This window comes from Microtus ochrogaster (genome assembly GCF_000317375.1).
Source record: "Microtus ochrogaster isolate Prairie Vole_2 chromosome 14 unlocalized genomic scaffold, MicOch1.0 chr14_random_2, whole genome shotgun sequence".
Taxonomy (NCBI): domain Eukaryota; kingdom Metazoa; phylum Chordata; class Mammalia; order Rodentia; family Cricetidae; genus Microtus; species Microtus ochrogaster.
Window position 1 is genome coordinate 620557 of NW_004949097.1, and position 19845 is coordinate 640401.

At 39.6% G+C, this 19845-nt stretch overlaps 1 protein-coding gene across 1 annotated transcript in view; it reads right to left on the reverse strand.

Moving 5' to 3' along the window:
* Positions 1-19845, reverse strand: part of Lrp6 (LDL receptor related protein 6) — a 130078-nt gene that overhangs the window by 31918 nt on the left and 78315 nt on the right. Inside the window, exons 8-12 of the mRNA XM_005364492.2 lie at positions 11490-11706; positions 10958-11247; positions 9585-9811; positions 7805-7989; positions 6887-7213 (exon numbers count right to left, since the gene is read on the reverse strand). Coding sequence (XP_005364549.1) covers positions 6887-7213; positions 7805-7989; positions 9585-9811; positions 10958-11247; positions 11490-11706 — 1246 coding nt within the window. The remainder of the gene's footprint in view (positions 1-6886; positions 7214-7804; positions 7990-9584; positions 9812-10957; positions 11248-11489; positions 11707-19845) is intronic.

The window sequence follows — 19845 nt, forward strand, 5'->3', positions numbered from 1 at the left end:
ACAGAGAAACCCTATCCCCCCCCCCCAAAAAAAATAAAATAAAATAAATTAAAAAATGCCACTCTTACTACTTTTCACTTTGGGAAAAGTACGAAGGAGAATTATCATCACCTGAATACAAGTATTCAGGATACTGTGACAGCTGATATCACAGCAGAGATGGCTGCTAAGAGCGACCAGGAGGAGAGCACATACTTTATCTAGTATAGCACTAGATAAAGAATGATTCAAATCCTGGGTAGGACTGAAATAAATTACACTGTGCTATTCAGAACCACATGCAATTTAAAGCTTATGCATTACTTCTGGAATTTTCCATGCATTATTTCCAGATGGAGGCTGACTACAGGTAATGGAAACCACAGGGGGAAAAAAATAGCAGTGGGGGAGGGGTGTTCATAGTTTATATTCATAAATTTGATAATGATACTTTATTTTCTTGGTGCTCAGCTATTACCTAAACCCAGCAGAAACATGCCCTTTTCAAGGATGTAAACACAGGAGGCCATGCCTGAATCCTTGCCTGACCCCCAATCTCCATGGCTCTTACTTGAGGCTGGGGGCTTACTTTACATTCTTGGAACTCACTGGCACTGACAAAGAAACCTGACACTTGAAACACTGCATTTCTGTTAGCTCTTCATTACCTAGAGGTCCACACCCAGCTTAGAAGACTCAGGAAGTACCCAGTCTACTAGAAATCTCCATCACACATGGACCTAACAACCATGAGCAATTTCAATAGAGTTCAACTCTAAGAACACACTTTAGAAGGCTCAGCAAGGTAGAGGCACTTGTCACTAAACTTTGTGGTTCAAGTTCCAGGTCTAGGACCTACATGTACATGGTAAAGGGAGAGTCAAGTTCTTCAAGTTGTTCTCTGACCTCCACATGTATGCCATGGGATAAGCGTGTAGTGTGTGCACATGCACACACACACAATTAAACTGAAGTGTAATTAAAAGTTTTAATTAAAAAATTAACAATTATAAATGGTGGAATATTTCTAAAAGTCTAAACCTGTCCTCTAATCCTCACCCACACTCTCACATCTCCTATATTAAGTTATTAAAACAAACAAACAAAACCTAAGCAGAGTGGTACATTCCTGTAATCCAAGCACTTGAGAGGCTGAGGCAGGAGGATGAAAAGCTCAAGAGCTTTAAGCCAGCATAGGACACCCTGTCTCAAAATAAAATAAGCCACTGAGTTCTCCTACTCTTTCCTAGTATGCAGTCCCACAATGAAACAACATGCAGAAGCTGGAAGTGTAAGCCAGAGGCCATTTTCAGCTGTTTCCTGCTATCCAGCATTCACCGATAAGCTAAAGGAAGGTGCTGCTTTTAGGTAGGAACAGGATAATCTTCGAGGCCAAGCTACCAAATATGAGTGTGTCATCCATGGTACCAAAAGCACTGAGTAAGGACAGATATGCAACCTTCACTGTATGAACCAAATTATGCATCTGGGGGACTCAATCTGTCTACAGGAAACATCATTCCCCAATTTATACAAGCGATATATAAAGGGCCACTTCAGCACCAAGGATAAGACTGTAAAATCTAGCTTCTTGTTTTCTCTCTCAATGTCCTTATCCACTCTTTTACCATAATGCCCTCCTGAGTAACCTATCGAGTCAGATGTGGACATCCTCACTTCCTTCAAATCTTGACTAAATATCACTTTAGTATGGAGTTCCCGGCAACCCTATTAACAGTGCAATCTCGGCCACCACATTTCTTCCTTTTCTGCATAACACTTACACCATCTAGCCCTGATATTGTTCACCTTAACAGTTCCAGGGAAATGTAATCCTGGTGAAAACAGGCATTTCTGTCTATTTAATTCATTGTTATTATTTTCCACTGGTTAAAATAAGACCCAGCAGGTAGAGTATGTTTAATACACATTAAAGAATAAAAATATTACGTAAAGAAATAAACACTGAAAAGACAATTCTGTAGCTGTGATTTTGTAAGTAAAAGAATAAAATTAGAGGAAGGAAGGAAAAGAAATATGTATTTGTTAAAAAAATTCCAACACACCATACATCATACTGGATGCTATTTAACTGCTATTTTAACAACATGCCACACATCACACAGAATGCAATTTAATCCCTATACTCCAACACATCATATAGAATGCTATCTAACCCCTATATTATCAACATGTCACACATACAGAATGCCTATATTATCAGCAGGTCACATGTCACACAGAATGTCACTTAATCCCTACCTTATCAACACATCAGTCACACAGAATTATCATTTAATCTCCATATCCCAATACATCACATCACACAGAATGCCATTTAATTTCTATATTCTAAAATGTCACACAGAATGCCATTCAATTCCTACACCACCATTTTATAGGTGAGCAAACAGGAAAGTTAAACATTTTCTCAGGATCACAAAGGCTACCGAGTGGAAGGTCAAACTTTCTTCTAAGAACTGCCTTATTTCTTCACTAATTTATTTAACAGTAATATTGAGTGTTTACCATGTACCAGAAGCACCTCAGATACCTCAGTGAACAGAACAGAAACAAAGCTGCTGCGTCATGGGATACATAGTAAACAATAAGTATAACAAAGGAAGTAACAGAATATAAACAGATTGTATAAATTATACACAAACTGTTCTAAGTGCTATTGGAAAGGCAGCTGTGGGACCCTGGCAATGATTCTGGTGGAAGTTTTTCCCTTATAAGTGCTGCAGACTGGGTCTTGCTACACACATCACAATTAAGCAAAGACTTAGAAATGAAGGGTGGGCATGCAAAGATTGGTGAGAAGAACAAGCAAAACAGATGAAATGGGACTGATCTGAATATCTGAACCCAGAAATGAGACCAGTGTGTCTGTTACAGAGAAAGCAAATTAAAGACTAGTAGAAATTGGGATTAGAGAAGGAACTGGGGTATGTAGGATAAAGACGCAGCTATGAAGTGAGATTAAAAGAAGCTGTTGTGAAATGAGGGATATTGCTCATGTTGAGCCTTGAAGGCCTTATAACAGTCAGGGGTTTTATACTGCATGAGATAGAGAGCACTGGAACATTTGAGACCAAAGACAAGCTGGTCTTAACTGGCTTTTAAAATCATTCAAGATGCAAATTAAACAATGTTGGAACACTTTTGAAAGCAAGAACTTATGAATCAAGTTCCTCATAATACATGGAATCTAATACAACTCCATGCAACAATACAGAATATTCATTTAAAAAAAAAAGCACACAAGAAGCCTTGACACACAGTGACTGCGCCAGTTAGTCAAACAGATATTAGGGGCACTCAACATGATTCCCCATGGTGTTCACTCACCAACCAACCAACAGGCCATGTGCAGTTACATGCCCAACAATCTCAGGATGTCTTGCCATATCCTTCATGTCTATTCTCTGCTGTGGAATTATGCTCTTGTACACTGTAAAGTCCAGTGGACTCCAGCTGTCTTTCCCCATCCCTTCTCTGAGCTTACTCTCTTCATGGTCTGCAAGACTACCTTTGGCCACAATAGACAGAAACTATTTAAAAGATGGATGCTATTTTTAAGACCTCATCTAACCTCTTAGCAAGGTCAGCAACTCTTGTTTAAAACAGTCTTATCTCTTGCAGCTTTTCTTAGTTCTCCGGCTATGCCAGTTCTCAGTACTCTCTGCAAACTTGTCCTTCTAAACCAGTTCTTTTGGCTGTCAGGTCCCATCTTTTCTCTCTATAAGGTATTTCAAACTATGGCCCACAAATCAAACCTGGTCCGCTGCCCCTTTCTGTAATACTGTCTTTGGCTGCTGTCATGCTACAGTGGACAGACCTAAAAGGTGTTAACAGAGCCTACATGCATGCCCTACATGCCGAAAATTTGCTATCTAGTCCTTCCCAAGTCTGCTAGGCCCAGCATTCAGCTCTCCCTGCAGGTAACCTCAGGTAAACACCTGCAGCTCTGAAACACATGCCTTCAGCCTTACCACTTCCCTCTGACACTTGGAAACCATCTTTGCTTTCCTGCATCTCTCTTCTTCTCTATACCACACTCACTTCCTAGAACTAGTCTAACTCCAAAGCACACCCAGAGTCCATGAGCATCTCTCCATCACCACCCATCATCACCATACCAGCAGCCCAGGTCTTCCCAGAGCTACATCACTTTTCATGCACCGATGTCATATATCTTATTGAATTCTCACAGCAAATCTAGTTAAACCAAAACTTAAAAATGATTTGCATAAAGAAAAAAACAATGTGTGGGAATCTCTAAAGTATAATCTCTTAATTATAATCTGTGTTCTTTCTCCATAATTGAAGTCTACTTCAGAATAGATTAAATCCTTCCCTATATGATTCAGATACATTTCTTCAGATAACAACAAAGTAATTTCACTAGTTAATTATATCTAAAATCACACCAAGCTGTTACTTTCTTCCAAACCAATAGTCTCCTGGCTCCCAAGACTGCCTGATCTAATTTCTCTATGTATCTCTTAATCATTTACTAATTTTCTTATCTAACCTTCAAGATATGGGTCTCCATAGATACTTAAGTCATATACCAGGTTTTCTGTGGCCAACAATATTGTGACATGCTTTGTTGTTAGTACCATGTGTACTCATTTTTAATGTTGAAATTTTTTGTTTTTTTTTTTAAATATTTATTTATTTATTTATTATGTATACAAATTCTGTCTGTGTGTATGCTCGAAGGCCAGAAGAGGGCAGCAGACCTTATTACAGATGGTTGTGAGCCACCATGTGGTTGCTGGGAATTGAACTCAGGACCTTTGGAAGAGCAGGCAATGCTCTTAACCACTGAGCCATCTCTCCAGCCCCTGAAATTTTTTGTTAACTTTTAAAAAGATATTGTGCTGGCATGAATAGAAATGGTCCCCCACAGGCTCATGGATTTGAATGCTTGGTCACCAGAGAGTAGCACTATTAGGAGGTGCAATCTTGGTGAAATAGGTGTGGCCATGTTGAAGAAACTGTGTCACTCAGAGGGGGGCTTTCCAGTTTCAAATGCTCAAGCTGGACCCAGTGGATCTAGATGTAGAACTCTCGGCTAACTCACCAGCACCATGTCTGCATGTGTGGTGCCATGCTTTCTACCATGGTGATAATGCATTCAACCTCTGAAACTGTAAGGCTGCCCCAATTCAATGTTTTTCCTTTATAAGAGTTGCCATGGTCATGGTGTCTCTTCACAGAAATAGAACTCTGACTAAGACATAGGGCCATCCCTCCCTCTTATCATTACAAATTCTGAACCATAACCACCATCAGGTGAGAAGATCTGGAATCAAACAGTGACTATGTACTATGCTGGCATGGGAACCATCCTCATCTGTTAATTACTGCTTCACCCTGGGTTTAAACTTCTTCATATGAATTTCCTGTATGGCTTCACAGACAATAAAAATGCTTACATTTGTCCTGTTTTATGTACTTCAAAGAAGTATATTTTAGGATTCTCTTTGTTCTACTTGTACTCCTTTATGAATAAACAAGCATTATGTATTAACACATGTGTTTCTCTCACACTACACATTTTTCACTAAATAGTTAATGCTCAAAAGTAAAAGACAACACTTCTTTGAAATTAAGTTCTATCATGAATTAAGTGACAAAACTTGTATGTCTTTTGTATGCCAACTATTTCATAGCAGCATTATTTGCAATAGCCAGAACCTGAAAACAACCTAGATGCCCCTCAACTGAAGAAAGGATAAAGAAATGTGATACATTTACTACACAATGGAATACTACTCGGTGGGAAAAAACAACAAACAAACAAACAAACAAAAACAACACCTTGAAATTTGCAGGCAAATGGATGGAACTAGAATAAACCACCCTGAGTGAGGTAACCCAGACCCAGAAAGACAAACACTGTATGTACTCACTCATAAGTGGATATCAGACATAAAGCAAAGGATAACCAGGCTACAATCCACAACCTCAGAGAAGCTAGGTAAAATGGAAGGACATATGTGGAGGGACCAGGAAAGGGAAATAGTTAAGATCTACTGGGTAAACTGGGAGGGGGAGTAGCAGAGAAAGGATGGGGGATGGGAATATAAAGGGTCGAGATGGCCGAGTTGGGGGAAGGACTGAGAGGGGGGAGCAATGAAAGATATATCTTGATAGAGGGAGTCATTATGGAGTTAGGGAGAGACGAGGTACTAAGGAAATTCTCAGGAATCCACAAGGATCACCCCAGTTAAGACTCCTAGCAATAGCAGTGAGGGTGCCTGAAATGGCCTGCCCCTATAATCAGATTAGTGACTTCCCTAATTTTCATCATGGAACCTGTATCCAGTAGCTGATGGAAGAAGATACATACATTGATCTACAGCCAAGCACAGGGCTGAGCTCCTGAACTTAGATGAAGAGAGAGGAGGGATCATGTGAGCAAGGGGTAGGGTTGAGATCAGGACTGGAAAAACCAGAGACAGCTGACCCAAGCTAGTAGGTGCTCAAAGACTCTGGCCTGACAGTTAGGGATCCTGCATGGGACCGAACTAAGTCCTCTGAATGTGGGTGGCAGTTGGTGGCTTGATCTATTGGGGGAGGGGGCTTGGCAGTGGGATCAGTACATATCCTGGGTGCATCAGCTGGTTTTTTGGAGGCAATTCTATGGTGCTCAGCTTGGTATACCAGAGTTCACTGACTCCCAGGGGAGGCCTTACTCCCTCTGAGGACTGAATGAGGGGTGGAGTAGAATGGGGAGTGGGAGGAGTGGGGGAAGGGGAGAGGGACTGAGGTTAGTACGAAAATTTTAAAAATTTAAGTAAAAAAAAACCCAACATTTTACTCTTTTGGACGATTCTCCAAATGCTGCTTTCTCTTCTAGTTCTAGCTGCCTCTGGAAGATACTATAGCTTACCACTACAGGTTCTGTTGTCAGCATTCAGGGAGTAGTGGGCAGGGCATCCACACACAAAACCTCCAACTGGTACAGCCAAGCAGAGGTGGGAGCAGTGCCCGTTGCTGGAGGCACATTCATTCCACCCTGCCTGCCGAGAGGAGTGAAAGACAAGGATGTCCATCACATAATCCAAATGGCCCTGGATGATGGTGCGGTTTTGGCCACTGGTTTTGTTGGCTCGTTCAATGCTGCGTCGGCTCCAGTCGGTCCAGTAGATGTAATCTTGGTACTGAGTTAAGCCAAAAGGATGAGGCAAATCATCTGCTATAACTTCACGGTTGAGTCCTGTTTTGGGAAAGTCAGTGGCAAGGGAGAGCCACAGAAATGAAGCATGTGAGGAACAAGTGTCTTCTGATGGGAGGGGAAGGTAACACATGAAACATTATATTTGTAAGCAATTTAAAATAGGACAATTCATAAAAGCAATTCTAAAACCAGACCAGGCTTCTGAAATGAATCTACAGTTTGACCTCCCTACCTCAAATCATATTCCAGCTATAAATCAACATTTTTCAATTCCTGTGGTCCATTTTGATTTTCATTTAATTTACTCTACATGCGAACTTAACAGTTCCGTATTTTGTTCTCCCACAAAAAGATGGGGGAAAATAAATTACACACACACACACACACACACACACACACACACACACACACACACACACACCTCAGGAGTATCTCTTCCAAAGTATCAGTACAGATCCAACAGGAATGACACTTTGCACAGCAAATAACATAAATCCGGGTCACTAGGCGACTATTATTATTAATTGTTATTGCAATTCTAGAACAGCAGAAGAAGCTAGCTCCTGACATGAAGTGGCAGCCACTGCCTTCTACTTAAATACAGCAGCTAAGGAGAAACAGTGAACTTACCAAGCATATTTGAAGACTCTATTAAGTTAGTGTCCAGGTCTGTCCAGTAGAGCCGCCTTTTAGCATAATCGATAGTGAGACCATTTGCACGCCCCACATTTGGAACTAATGTAGTGCGTTCACTTCCATCCATAGCAGCTCTGTCAATCTTGGGCTTTCCACCCCATTCAGTCCAATACATAAATCTGGATTCAAAACAATGAAAATTTAATAGTTCATATTTGATTTTCTGGAGAAAAAAGGTCATATTCATGTATAGTAACACAATAAACTTGAAGAAAATATAGAGTAACTTAAAAAATGGATAAAACAATGTCATTGCTACGATTCTTTCAGGTATTTAATCATTTCCAATTAACATATTTCTCGCATTCCAAAAAAGATGTAAGTCATGTAGCACTCCTTAGTCCCCCAATCAATCTGCTCCACTCAGATGTAGGAACTGAAAACAAGTCAATCATTTCTTTGCTGCAGCATTAACATTTATAAAACTAGTTTTAAGGAAACAATTAATGGTTTGGTTTAAGAATCTGGTTCACTTTACTAAAATATCTTTCTGTATTTCTGAATGCAAACAACTTGAAAATTTTAAATACCACATTAAGTTCACCATTAGGCCTTTGTTTATCTAGTTGGGAGGCAATATAAAGAACAGCTTCTCTGTATACCACAAGTTTCAATTCTCTTAATTTTCAGATGTCTTGACTGCTACATGAAAACATGCTGATTCCTATAATAATAATGATCACCTAACTCTGAAAAAATGTAATGTGTTAGCCATAATGTCATTGATTTTCTAAGTTTACAATAAAGATTATACTAGCTGGCCCACTTTAAATTAATGAGTATCCTAAAATGCAACTTTCAGGGGCAAGGACTTGGGCTGAATTACAAATAACATTTATACAAATACAGACACACACAGACATACACAGATAAAATGAACTGTACTTTCTAAAAATACATAGTAAACCCCCACCTGTGAGGGATATATTCTAATACACCCCCCATACTGTACATCTGAAACTACAACAGTAACAGTAACATAAACAATGTTAATTTCTATACCCACTTATACAAAGTCTAATGTATAAATTTGTTTCCAAAAAATTAACAACTAATAAAAAAACAGAAAAACACATAGCATAATAAAAGCAATTTAAAACTTATGATCTTCTCATGTCTTGAAAGTTTTATTCAATATTTCTATTCTAGACCACTGGTAACTAGAACTGTGGAAAGCAAAAACAGAGTGGGAGTGGGGGACCCGCATTAGTTGTTTCTCACTGTTCTGATGTATTTCCAAGAGATCTGGAATCCACTTACTGGAGGAATTGGAGAGAGTAACTAAATGTAGAATGATGATATCAATATTGATCAGTTAATACTTTATTGTGAAATCTATTTCACTTTCTTCATTCAATGTCGTAATGATGGAGTAAAATTATAGCAATGAATTATTACAAAGCAACAAAATATGAATGTCCTAGGTTTTTGTTTGCTTGTTTTTGAGAGAGTCACAATCTATAGCCCAAGCTGGTGTAGAACTCACATTGTAGCTGAGGCTAGTCTTGAACTTCCAGCAATGTTTCTGCCTCAGCATGCCAGGTGCTGCTAGTCTTACAGGCATGAGACATTATGCCCAGCAATAACTGGTTTTAAGATAAATCTTTCCTATCATTTAGTTGTTAGATTATTAATAAACATTAAGAAATCAAGGATATAGTCCATAACCACTGTGTGATAAAGCTACAAAGAATACATACATAAAGCTATTTACCCTTCAGCAGGATCCAATGCCAGAGCTCGGGGACTGTCAAGGTCTTTCCATACCAAAACCTGTCGGTGCTGTCCATCCAACTTTGATACCTCGATGCGATTTGTTCCTGTGTCTGCCCAGTACAAGTTCTTCCCAAGCCAGTCCACTGCCATGCCTTCTGGATAATCTAAGCCAAACTCTACCACATGTTCCAGTGCACTGCCATTCATAAAGGCTCTGCTAATAGTCTGCAAAAATCAAATACCCAACTAAGACACATGGCTTAAGGTTAAAACAGTATCCAAAAATCTGGACTTAATTAGTGTTACAAAGATGCAGAAGTGACAGTTTTTAATAAATCCAACTGTATTATGGCCACTTTTGGAGGAAAATTCTGAAATGGTGAAGAATCAATTTTGTTTCTTTTATTAAGGCAATGAATGAGATACCTGGTTGTTTTTATCTAGTGTTCTATGTACGATGGAATGCACAGGCACAGAAGAACACTGGGGTCTTCTTCCACTGCTTTTCACTATATTCCTTTAAGACAGGGTCTCTGTTTGAACCAGAAGCTTATTGTTTGAGCTAGACTAGCAAGCTCTGGGAATCTGCTAGTCTCTACTCATCAACACTGGGGTTCCAGACACGCAAAGCCACGCACAGGTTTTTATACAGGGGCTAGGGATTTGAACTCAGGCCATCATGCTTACAGAGCACACATTCTAAGCCATGGAGTCATCTACCCAAAATGAGTTTTCTTAGGAAATTTCTAGAACAAGAAGGGACCAGAATGCTATAAGCTTACCGGTAGTCAGTTTTCTAAAGATACCTGAGAGGATGCTAAGTCAGTGTCAATTCAGATCTCTGCCACCTCTAAGCTCATAAAACAACCAATTCCTGTATCATCATTAAGGTTTTGAACCCTATGAGTTTTAAAAGCTAATAACAGATGTTAGCTCCTGACAAAGTCTAGGCCAAGTGTTATATAAGTGGTGTGTATCTGCAGATATTCTCATTAATGCAAGAGTCATGCAAGATGGTGCTTCACCCAGCTAAGCCAAGGTTTAGTCACTCCCCCCACCCCTCACTGAATTAGTAGATTTTCTTAAATACCATTAGAAACCAACTGTCTCATTCCAACATTTCTTGTTCTTTACAAATTACAAGTATACAAAAGTTATCTGAAATAAAGCCACAATCTAGAATAAAGAAAGACTATCCTCCAGATTTCATAGCCAGGCTCAATAAGCTTCTCATATTAATTCTAGGAAAAACAGAACAGACGGATGCTATAGTTCAAAGTCAGCCGGTGTAAGCTGCTGCAGCTGCATGTCACTCTGATTCAATGACACTGCCATCAAGTTCTCACTTTCAGCCCCAGCATTAGCACTCACCTTCAGCGATATATCAGTCCAGTAAATTCTGTTGTCGGTGACATCAAAATCCAAAGCAGAAGCTTCTTTGACACCAGTGAGAGGAATGGCCACATTATTATTGTTTGTTTCCAAAGATATGCGTCTGATATCTGCTCTCCGCGAAAACAGAAGGAAAGCCTCAGGAACAATGCAGGTCTTCATGTCACTGATGAGCTCAAAGCCAATGGGACAGGCACATCGAAGTCCCTGAGGCCTATAAAGGCAAAGATGGCTGCATCCTCCATTTGCCTCAGCACAGGGGTTGGAACCTAAAAGAAAAGTATGTGACAAAAGGCACAGAAAAACACACACATTCACATAACCAACACAATGACAACCTATGGGTGGGTACATAACAGCACACTGTGAGGTCAGAAGACTAGGCAGACACAGTAAAGACGATCACTTCAAACATCAACAATTCACCTCTATGCTTTACAAGCTGCTGCCTGCCTCTCTTCATCTTTTCTAGATCCAGTTTCCATTACTAAGAGATTCTGGAATGACTCACCAATGACTCTGTGAACACTTGTGGCCTTCAGTCCCATGAGGTCAGGCAGCTGGTCTATGATAACCTCCCTTTCTGCACTTCGTTTGTGTACTCTTTCGATGCTCCGCCGCTGCCAGTCAGTCCAGTAAACATAGTCGCCCAGCAGGGTGAACCCGAATATGTGAGGGATTTTGTCTTCCACTAGCACTCGCCTCCCAGTGCCATCGGTATTCATAACCTTAGTTTATGGTGGAAAGGAGGATTAGGTCAGTACTTATCCTGTGAATGTGTGTAAAATGAAAACTCCTGCTGAGAAAATGCGTCACAAAACACACAGTGATTCTATGAGAATATTTTCAAACACTCATCTTAAGTCCATGTTTGCCTCTTTTCCTAATTTCTTATTATTCTTCTCTTAAAACTTTTTGGGTAAGCTTAGATTTATATGAAACTCTTGCATTGAATGACTATCAAAATTAAACATAAATTATCATTAACTTTTATCTCCATATTTTTCTCAGATTATAAAGCAAATAACACACTATTTTGTTTTACAATGTTTTATTTCATCCTTCAGAGTCTGGCTTTTTTCTAAGGAAACTAAGATTCATTAAAGTCACATCACTTGTAAAGAAAGTTAATGCTTCTAAGTTTATTATTTAAATAACAACCACCAGCAAAAGTTTGATAAAAGAGTAAGCTGTCTCAGTAAATCACTCCTAAGGTCCTTATGAAGGAAGGAAGGAGGGAAGGAGGGAGGGAAGAAGGGAAGGAGGGAGGGAAGTTAAAAAAGGGACATGGTGGAAACAGGAGGATGAGAAGTTCGAGGTTCTCCTCGGACTACATAACAACTCAGGCTGACACAGGATATCTGAGACAGGAACAGTAAAGGGGTGGGGTATTCCAAGTCACTTAGCACTGCAACTGTCTACATGGGCAGCCAGATGCTGCCTTTTTTATCTTCTCTGAAAGTTCACACACATTTGCTGAACTTCCATCAAAGAAGTCTAGCACTTGGAAATTGATCAAACAAAACTCTGCTGTGTCCTTGAACTATCACTTGCAACTTTCAATAATATGATATATATCTAATGAAAGAAATTAATGCTTATCTCTATCAGATATAATGGGATTATTAGACAATTGCACGTAACAGTAAACAACATTTTTTGAAGATCAAAACCTAAACATTATTCCATGCCCTTCATGAAACACTTATTGAAGTTACATTTAATTTGAAAAAAAAAAAGTTTAAACATTTAGGATTATTTACATTTTCTTTCAATAGATCATTCTTAGATCATATTTGTGTGTTATTTTTCAAATATGTCAGTGTCTATGTGTGTATGCGAGCACATATGTTTGAGCACATGCATGCATGTGACCATGGAGACCAGAAGAGGATGTAGGATACTCTAGAACAGGAGTCACTGGTAGCTGTAACCTGCCCAATGTGAGGAACTGAACTCTGGTTTTCTACAAGAGCAACAAGTGCTTTTCAAGTACTGAGCCACCTTTCTACATTAGGTATAAGATCAAAAGGTATGTGAAGGTAAAGGAGCCAGCTACTTCTTCCTGTGTCTCACATGATGTGTGCTCTAACAGACAGTGCAGGAAATGGAAGTGACTTTTAAACTGAGGACATGATGAAATGAACACTTTTATCACAAAGAAGGAAACGCAAGAGAAACTACCCTGTTTGTATGCCTGGCTTTTAAAATGTGTACTCTTAACCTCAATGCTTAGAAGTGTTTACTTTTAAACTCTTAGTTTCTCCTACTACAAAATGTGTGTTGTTCATTAGGAAAGAAAAACAACCGCTTATATGAGAGGACCAGAGGGTGTAAAGGAGTCACGGGTGGGAAGACTAGAGCTGTGGTTAGAGGGAAAAGAGGTACCTACTGTGGCTGCTATCGTCATATCTATAAAGTCTTCCTTTTCACTCTCCAGCTCTTAATAGTTTACCTAAGCTCTTAGTAGTTTGTAATACACAAAGGGTTAGAATTCACATTTTATTTTAGTGTTCTTTTTCTGAGATAGGATATCACAATATGGTCCAGAATGGTCACTAACTCAATCAAGATTTTCCTGTTTCAAAATCCTGATCCTGTTTCAAAGCCCTCTAGTGCTGGGATGACAGGGACATGGCACCATTTCCAGCTCAAATACACCTTTTTTGTGACCATAATTCTACTAAAATAGGATTGTGAGGATTGCTAGAAATTACCTGTGCAGAGCTCTCAAGACAATCCCCTAAGAACAGACAGGAAAGCTTATTTACACATCGCACTTGCTCTCACTCCTACAGTGTTACTACTTAAACCACAAACGCTGTGCCCCATCCCTAAAAATTTTAAAATCATGGCAAGACGCAATCCCTTTCCAAAGTCAGAGATAGAGGAAGAATTCTTGGCTCTATTCTTTTACTACTCTTAATTTTGACATGAAGAATCTTTCCCTTACTAGATGTCTAAACTGAAAAAGTGCCTTAAGGGACCTTACTTAAAACTCTGTCCTACTTAAGTACTCTGTACTATGCCCTCATCTTGCTAAGATTTATTTTCATGTGTAGATGTTTGTGTCTGCATGTGGGCATGTACACATTAGTGTAGGTACTCAAGGGGAACAAAGGTGTCAGATCTCCTGGAGGTGGAGTTACAGACCATTAACTTGCTGGTGCGGGTGCTCGGAACCGAACTTGGGTCCTTTAGAAGAGGAGCAAATGTAATTAACTGCTAGCCAACTATCCAGCCCCATTATGTTCCTATCTTAATTAAGGAGATTATCTGACTCTTGTTCTACCACATGTTGGAGTTGGAATCCAGGGTTTCATGCATCCTATGTTCCATCACACATTTCAAGAATTTCCTCCAACACCCCCAGGAGTTTCCCTTGTGCTTTAACAGAACATCTCAGGAAGAGTGTATACAAATGAAATGATTCTGCACATCCACCGTTAACCAGGTGTTCTTATTTTATTGTCATATTATTTGCTTATGATCTGCAATGGCCTCCTCCTCCTATTGTTAATTCTTAACTTTACCTTGTTGAAATGGATTCCAGACTGTAACTCAAATGAACTACTAAAAATGGCCTCCAACTCCTCTCTTGCTTTCCTTAGTTCCTATGCTCTTTATATTTCTTTTTAACTAATATTCAGTATTCTTAAACAACCACTGAAATTCCACCAAGCTTATTCAGAAAAATCTGATTCTACTTTTTATAGTGAAGTTGCTTTTCATTTCTGTTTATTTCACTGGTTCCTTCCTCCCCCTCCACACCCTGGTTTCATATTTTTCAAGATTAATAGATTTCAAAGATCCTGAGTCAACCCAATTTCTTCTACTAACTTTATGAGGGGAAAAAAAAACCCACACAACTTACAAGTCTTTAAGTGCTAGGTCCAGAGAGGAGGCTCTGTCAATAAAACGCCTGTCACACAAGTAAGTTTAAACACCTGAGGTGTTCCCTAGCACCCATACAATAAGCCAGGAACGGGTTAATAATCCCAGTGCTAGAGAGGCAGAGACAGAAGGATCCGGGAGCTCTATGGCCAGCCTAACCTATGAGTGAGGCTCCAGCTCAATGAGAGACACTGTCTCAAAAGTGACTGAGGAAGACATCTCTGATGGTACTGACCTGATTTCCAAATGTGTACTCATATACACCCCCCCCACACACACACCTCACCACCCCACATCCACACATACCCCACAGACGGAGAGGGAGAACCTGTAAGTTCTAGTCTAAGTTGTGACTGGGGTGTTTGTACATCTGTTTGGTCAGAGTCTCCTGTTCTACAGCCAAAGGGTCTGGAAGCCTCCAGCGTCCTGCCTCAGCCTCCAAAGTGCTAGAATTACAGAAGTGTGCTGGCATGCCTGGCTTTCTGGTTAGTTTCTATGGCAGGATTTCCACTCGCGTCTTCAGGAAAATATACTACTATCTCATCTAAAAGACATATATGAGTCCGTCATATCATCAGAGAGCATCCTACAAAGAACTAAATGTTCGCTTTTATCAAACTTTCTTATAAGCTTATGGTTCACTAAAACAAGTCTGGTTTGACTTTAGGACTTGTTCTATTGCTATCTTAAATCAATTATCTTGTAATTTATACATTTAATAAATTACACTGATTTGCTAATTACAAAGTTATCCACCCTATTAAAATGAATTTGCTGGTCTGAAAGTACAAATGAGATGACTAGTCCTGAATGTTGTAAAATAATATTTATATTTTTACTTCAAAAATATTAAAGGATCTACCAATTCTTTTCTTTGAGCTCTACCACCCTGTATCATATCTGTTGTTCAACTGACTGAAGAAACAGCTTAAATGCAAGATGGCTGAGGGCTGGGGTGATGACTGTCAGTAAAGTGACATAATCACAAGGACCTGCTTGCTCTGCCCAGAAACCAGGTAAAAGCTCAGTAGGGTGGCACAGGCTCACAAACCTAGTTCTGGGAAGGTAGAACAAGACAATTCTTAGGGCTTTCTTGCCAGGTAGCCTAGTCTACTCAGTGAGCTCCTAAGGGTCCCTGTCTCAAAAACTATGGCAGATAAACCTGAGAATGACACCTGAGACTAACTCCTAGCCTCCATATATACCCACATACACCAGCTACCCTATGCACAAAATAAAAATAAAATTTTTAATTAAGAAAATGAATGATGAATTATTGAAGGATGGAGAGATGGTGTAGGAGGTCTTTCTGTCTATGTGTTGCTTTTATTGATTAATAAAAAAACTGGCTTGGCCTGATAGGGTAGAAGAGAGCTAAGCAGAGAAAACTAAACTGAATGATGGGAGAAAGAAGGGCGAAGGGAGAAAGACACCATGTAGCCCCGCTGGAGACAGATGCTGGGACTTTAGCGGGTAAGCCACAGCCACGTGGCGATACACAGATTAATAGAAATGGGTTAAATTAATATATAAGAGTTAGCCAAGTCGGGCGGTGGTGGCGCACGCCTTTAATCCCAGCACTCGGGAGGCAGAGGCAGGTGGATCTCTGTGAGTTCGAGACCAGCCTGGTCTACAGAGCTAGTTCCAGGACAGGCTCCAAAGCCACAGAGAAACCCTGTCTCGAAAAAACAAAAAAAAAAAAAAAAAGAGTTAGCCAATAAGAAGCTAAAGCTAATGGGCCAAGCAGTGATTTAATTAATACAGTTTCTGTGTGATTACTTTGGGGCTAAGCAGCTGGGAAACAACAAGCAGCCCTCCTTGCAACAGAGATGGCTTGGTGGTTAAGAACACTAGCTGCTCTTCCTAATCCCAGCACCAATAAAGCAGGTCACAACCCTCTATAACTCCCATCCCGGGGACCTTCATACCTTCTTATGGGCTCTGTATGCACCAGGCACGCACATGAAGCATGTACTTACACAAAGGCAAAAAATTTGTACACATAAAATAAAAATAATATTTTTTTAAAAACTGGATGACTAGGTATGAATCTGGATAATAAACTAAAAATAAAACCAAAATTAAAAAAATTAAAAGCAACAATTAAAACTTACTTTTAGCTCAAATAATTCCACATCTTCTATTTAATAACTACCATTTTTCAAGTCCTCCGCTCTCTCTTTTTATTTAAATCTCAAGTGACAGCAATTAAATAGTGACAGAAACAGACTGGGTTCAGATTCTCTACCACTCACTGGGTAACAAGTGAATGACAATGATTAAAATAATATTAAATATACGACAGTGTTACATGTACAGTAGGTGCTTTGAATGATAGTTCCTACTGGTTAAAATTTATTTTACTGAAATTCTTTAATACCTAAGTATAAAAGATAAAATTAATCATTAAAATGTAGCTTTATAAAATAAAAATAAGACATAAGTATAAAAGAGTATGTGGAAAGAAAACACCAAAATAACCACACTGTTAAAGGATAAAACTAGTATAGGCCTATGATGTCTTGATAGCCAGTACTTCCTAACTTCAGTCCTATTTACTTTTGCTACTTAGTGAAACTAGGCTAAAGTACACAAAGGGAGTACTTTGCCAGTTTGATGGGGTCTACTGTGACTTTTCTACCCGTATCTCTCTAAACCAAGTTTTATTAAATACAGCTAATTTATCAAAATCATCACCAAAGGCATGATGAATAAATACTAAGGTAAAGGAGAACAAGGTTTCTCCCACAACAGTAACACAAGCCTAGTCAAGGAAGTGAGATGATGTGGGAATGATTTCTTTCTAATCTGTTGCTTTCATTGGTTAATTAATAAAGAAACTGCCTTGGCCCATTTGATAGGCCAACCCTTAGATGGGTGGAGTACACAGAACAGAATGCTGGGAGAAAGAAGCCGAGTCAGTGAGTCACCATGATTCTCCCACTCCAGACAGACACAGGTTAAGATCTTCCCTGGAAGCCACCTTGTGGGCTACATAGATTATTAGTAATGGGTTAGATCAATATGTAAGAGCTAGCCAATGAGAGGCTGGAACTAATGGGCCAAGCAGTGTTTAAAAGAATACAGTTTCTGTGTAATTATTTCGGGCATAAGCTAGCCATGTGGGCGGCCAGGTGCCGGGGACACAGCCCCACCGCACCTACTACTACAGACTGGTGCTCCAACGTGGTGGGTTAAATACACTTAAAAACCTGAAAAGGCTTAAAAATAAGGGAGAGAGAGTTTAACACAGATTTTTGCTGTTTGTTGGTGGCGTGCTATAGAGAGATTTCCTGATTCGGCAATAGCAGCAGAAAAAAAGCTGTGTCATTTTAAAGCGCGCCTTCCTGGGGCTGTGCTGCCTGTGCAAACTCTGGCTTTAAAGCATTTCAATGGATTTTATGGGACTGGATGTTTCTGTTCCTGCTTGAGATCGAAAGGAGAGTGCTCTGAGACCATGCCGGTGGCTCAGCGCTCCCCGCCTACACCTGGGCGGATGGCAGAATCAGGCTCAGGCAGGCAGAAGAGCATGGCAGATTCCTGCCGCCATACAGAGACGTGTTTTCAGACTGTGCAGTGCTCTGCGTGTCAGATTTGGCTGTAACTTGGATGGAAAGAGTTTCTGTGCTGCAAGCTCAGTCTCAGAATTAAACTGCTGAGTGCGGCTCCAATGTGGACTACTGTGTGCCTGGAACTGAGCACATGGCTCAGGGGCACCAAATGGCTTTGAGGCAGGAGCGGCTCAGCTCTGCCAACTACCGTAATAACAGCGCAGTTAAGGTTTCGACTGGGCAGGACACAGGCGGTACCGTATTACCTGTACATGGTGCAACTTAAGCTTTTAAGAAGTGCTTAACATTTTAAGAAATGCTCCTGGATAATAAAAAAATTACAGATTCACAATAAAACAGATTCAGACAGACCACTAAATGAGTCACACTGTTGGATGAATGTACGTAGGCTTGGGAGAGAGAAGAAAAAGAATATAGAGAATAAAGTTAATGGTTTAAAAAAAAAAGGTAAAGTCTTTAAAGAGACAGAGTACAGATAGTTAAGAGATTAAAAGAAATAAAGAAAAATAAGCCACGTAAAAATGGAAAATTCACAGAGATTCTGGATTCTTTGTATTATTGTGTTTTCTTTAAAATTTTTGACTGTGAAGGAGCTAAGTACAGAGAGACATTTCATTCTATGGGCTGCCAAGTGGAACCAGAACGGATATCATGAGGGTATGACTTCAGAATTTGGGTCTAAGGATATGATGCTTTGGAGAGAGTCTTCTTTTGTTTTCACAGAAGATGAGACTCTATGGATTGCTTCTATCCCAATATGGTATGATAGACCATGCCCTTCTGAAAGGTTGCTGTGAACACCCCTAAAAAATTACTTCACTCAACTGCTAACTAAGATGAACCTGGCACACAGGTTACACCCTAAACGATCTGATTAACAGCGCCCCCATTCAGCATGAAGCAGTTTGGAGAGGAAAAACTGCGTCCATGTTCCCAAATATTGTTTATAAATGTTCTTTTACATTTAAAGGGGGATATGATATAGATATGAATAATTTGCATTGGTATGGATTTAAGGTCAATTTTGTTACATGTATATGTATTTCTGCTCCTGATTAAGGTATTGTGATTGTGTAGTTCATTTAAAAATGTAACATATATAGGTTGTTAATGGTTAATCATCAAAAAACAAGCTTGTAGTTATGTTAGTTAGATATTCTAGATGTGCATAGATATATTTCAGACAGGCATTCTTCATATCTTTCAAAGACTACAGAATATGGCATTTTAAATATTTTAATAATTTAGGGTTTTTCATGACAATGAGACACATCTGCTCCTGGCAGTACCAATCTACTTCAAGAGGAAGATGGGCATTGAAAAGGCTCCTTATGGAGTTTGATAGCCATTTGGGCAAGAAACTGCTCTTGCCTGGACTATTGCATAAACTGGACACAGAGA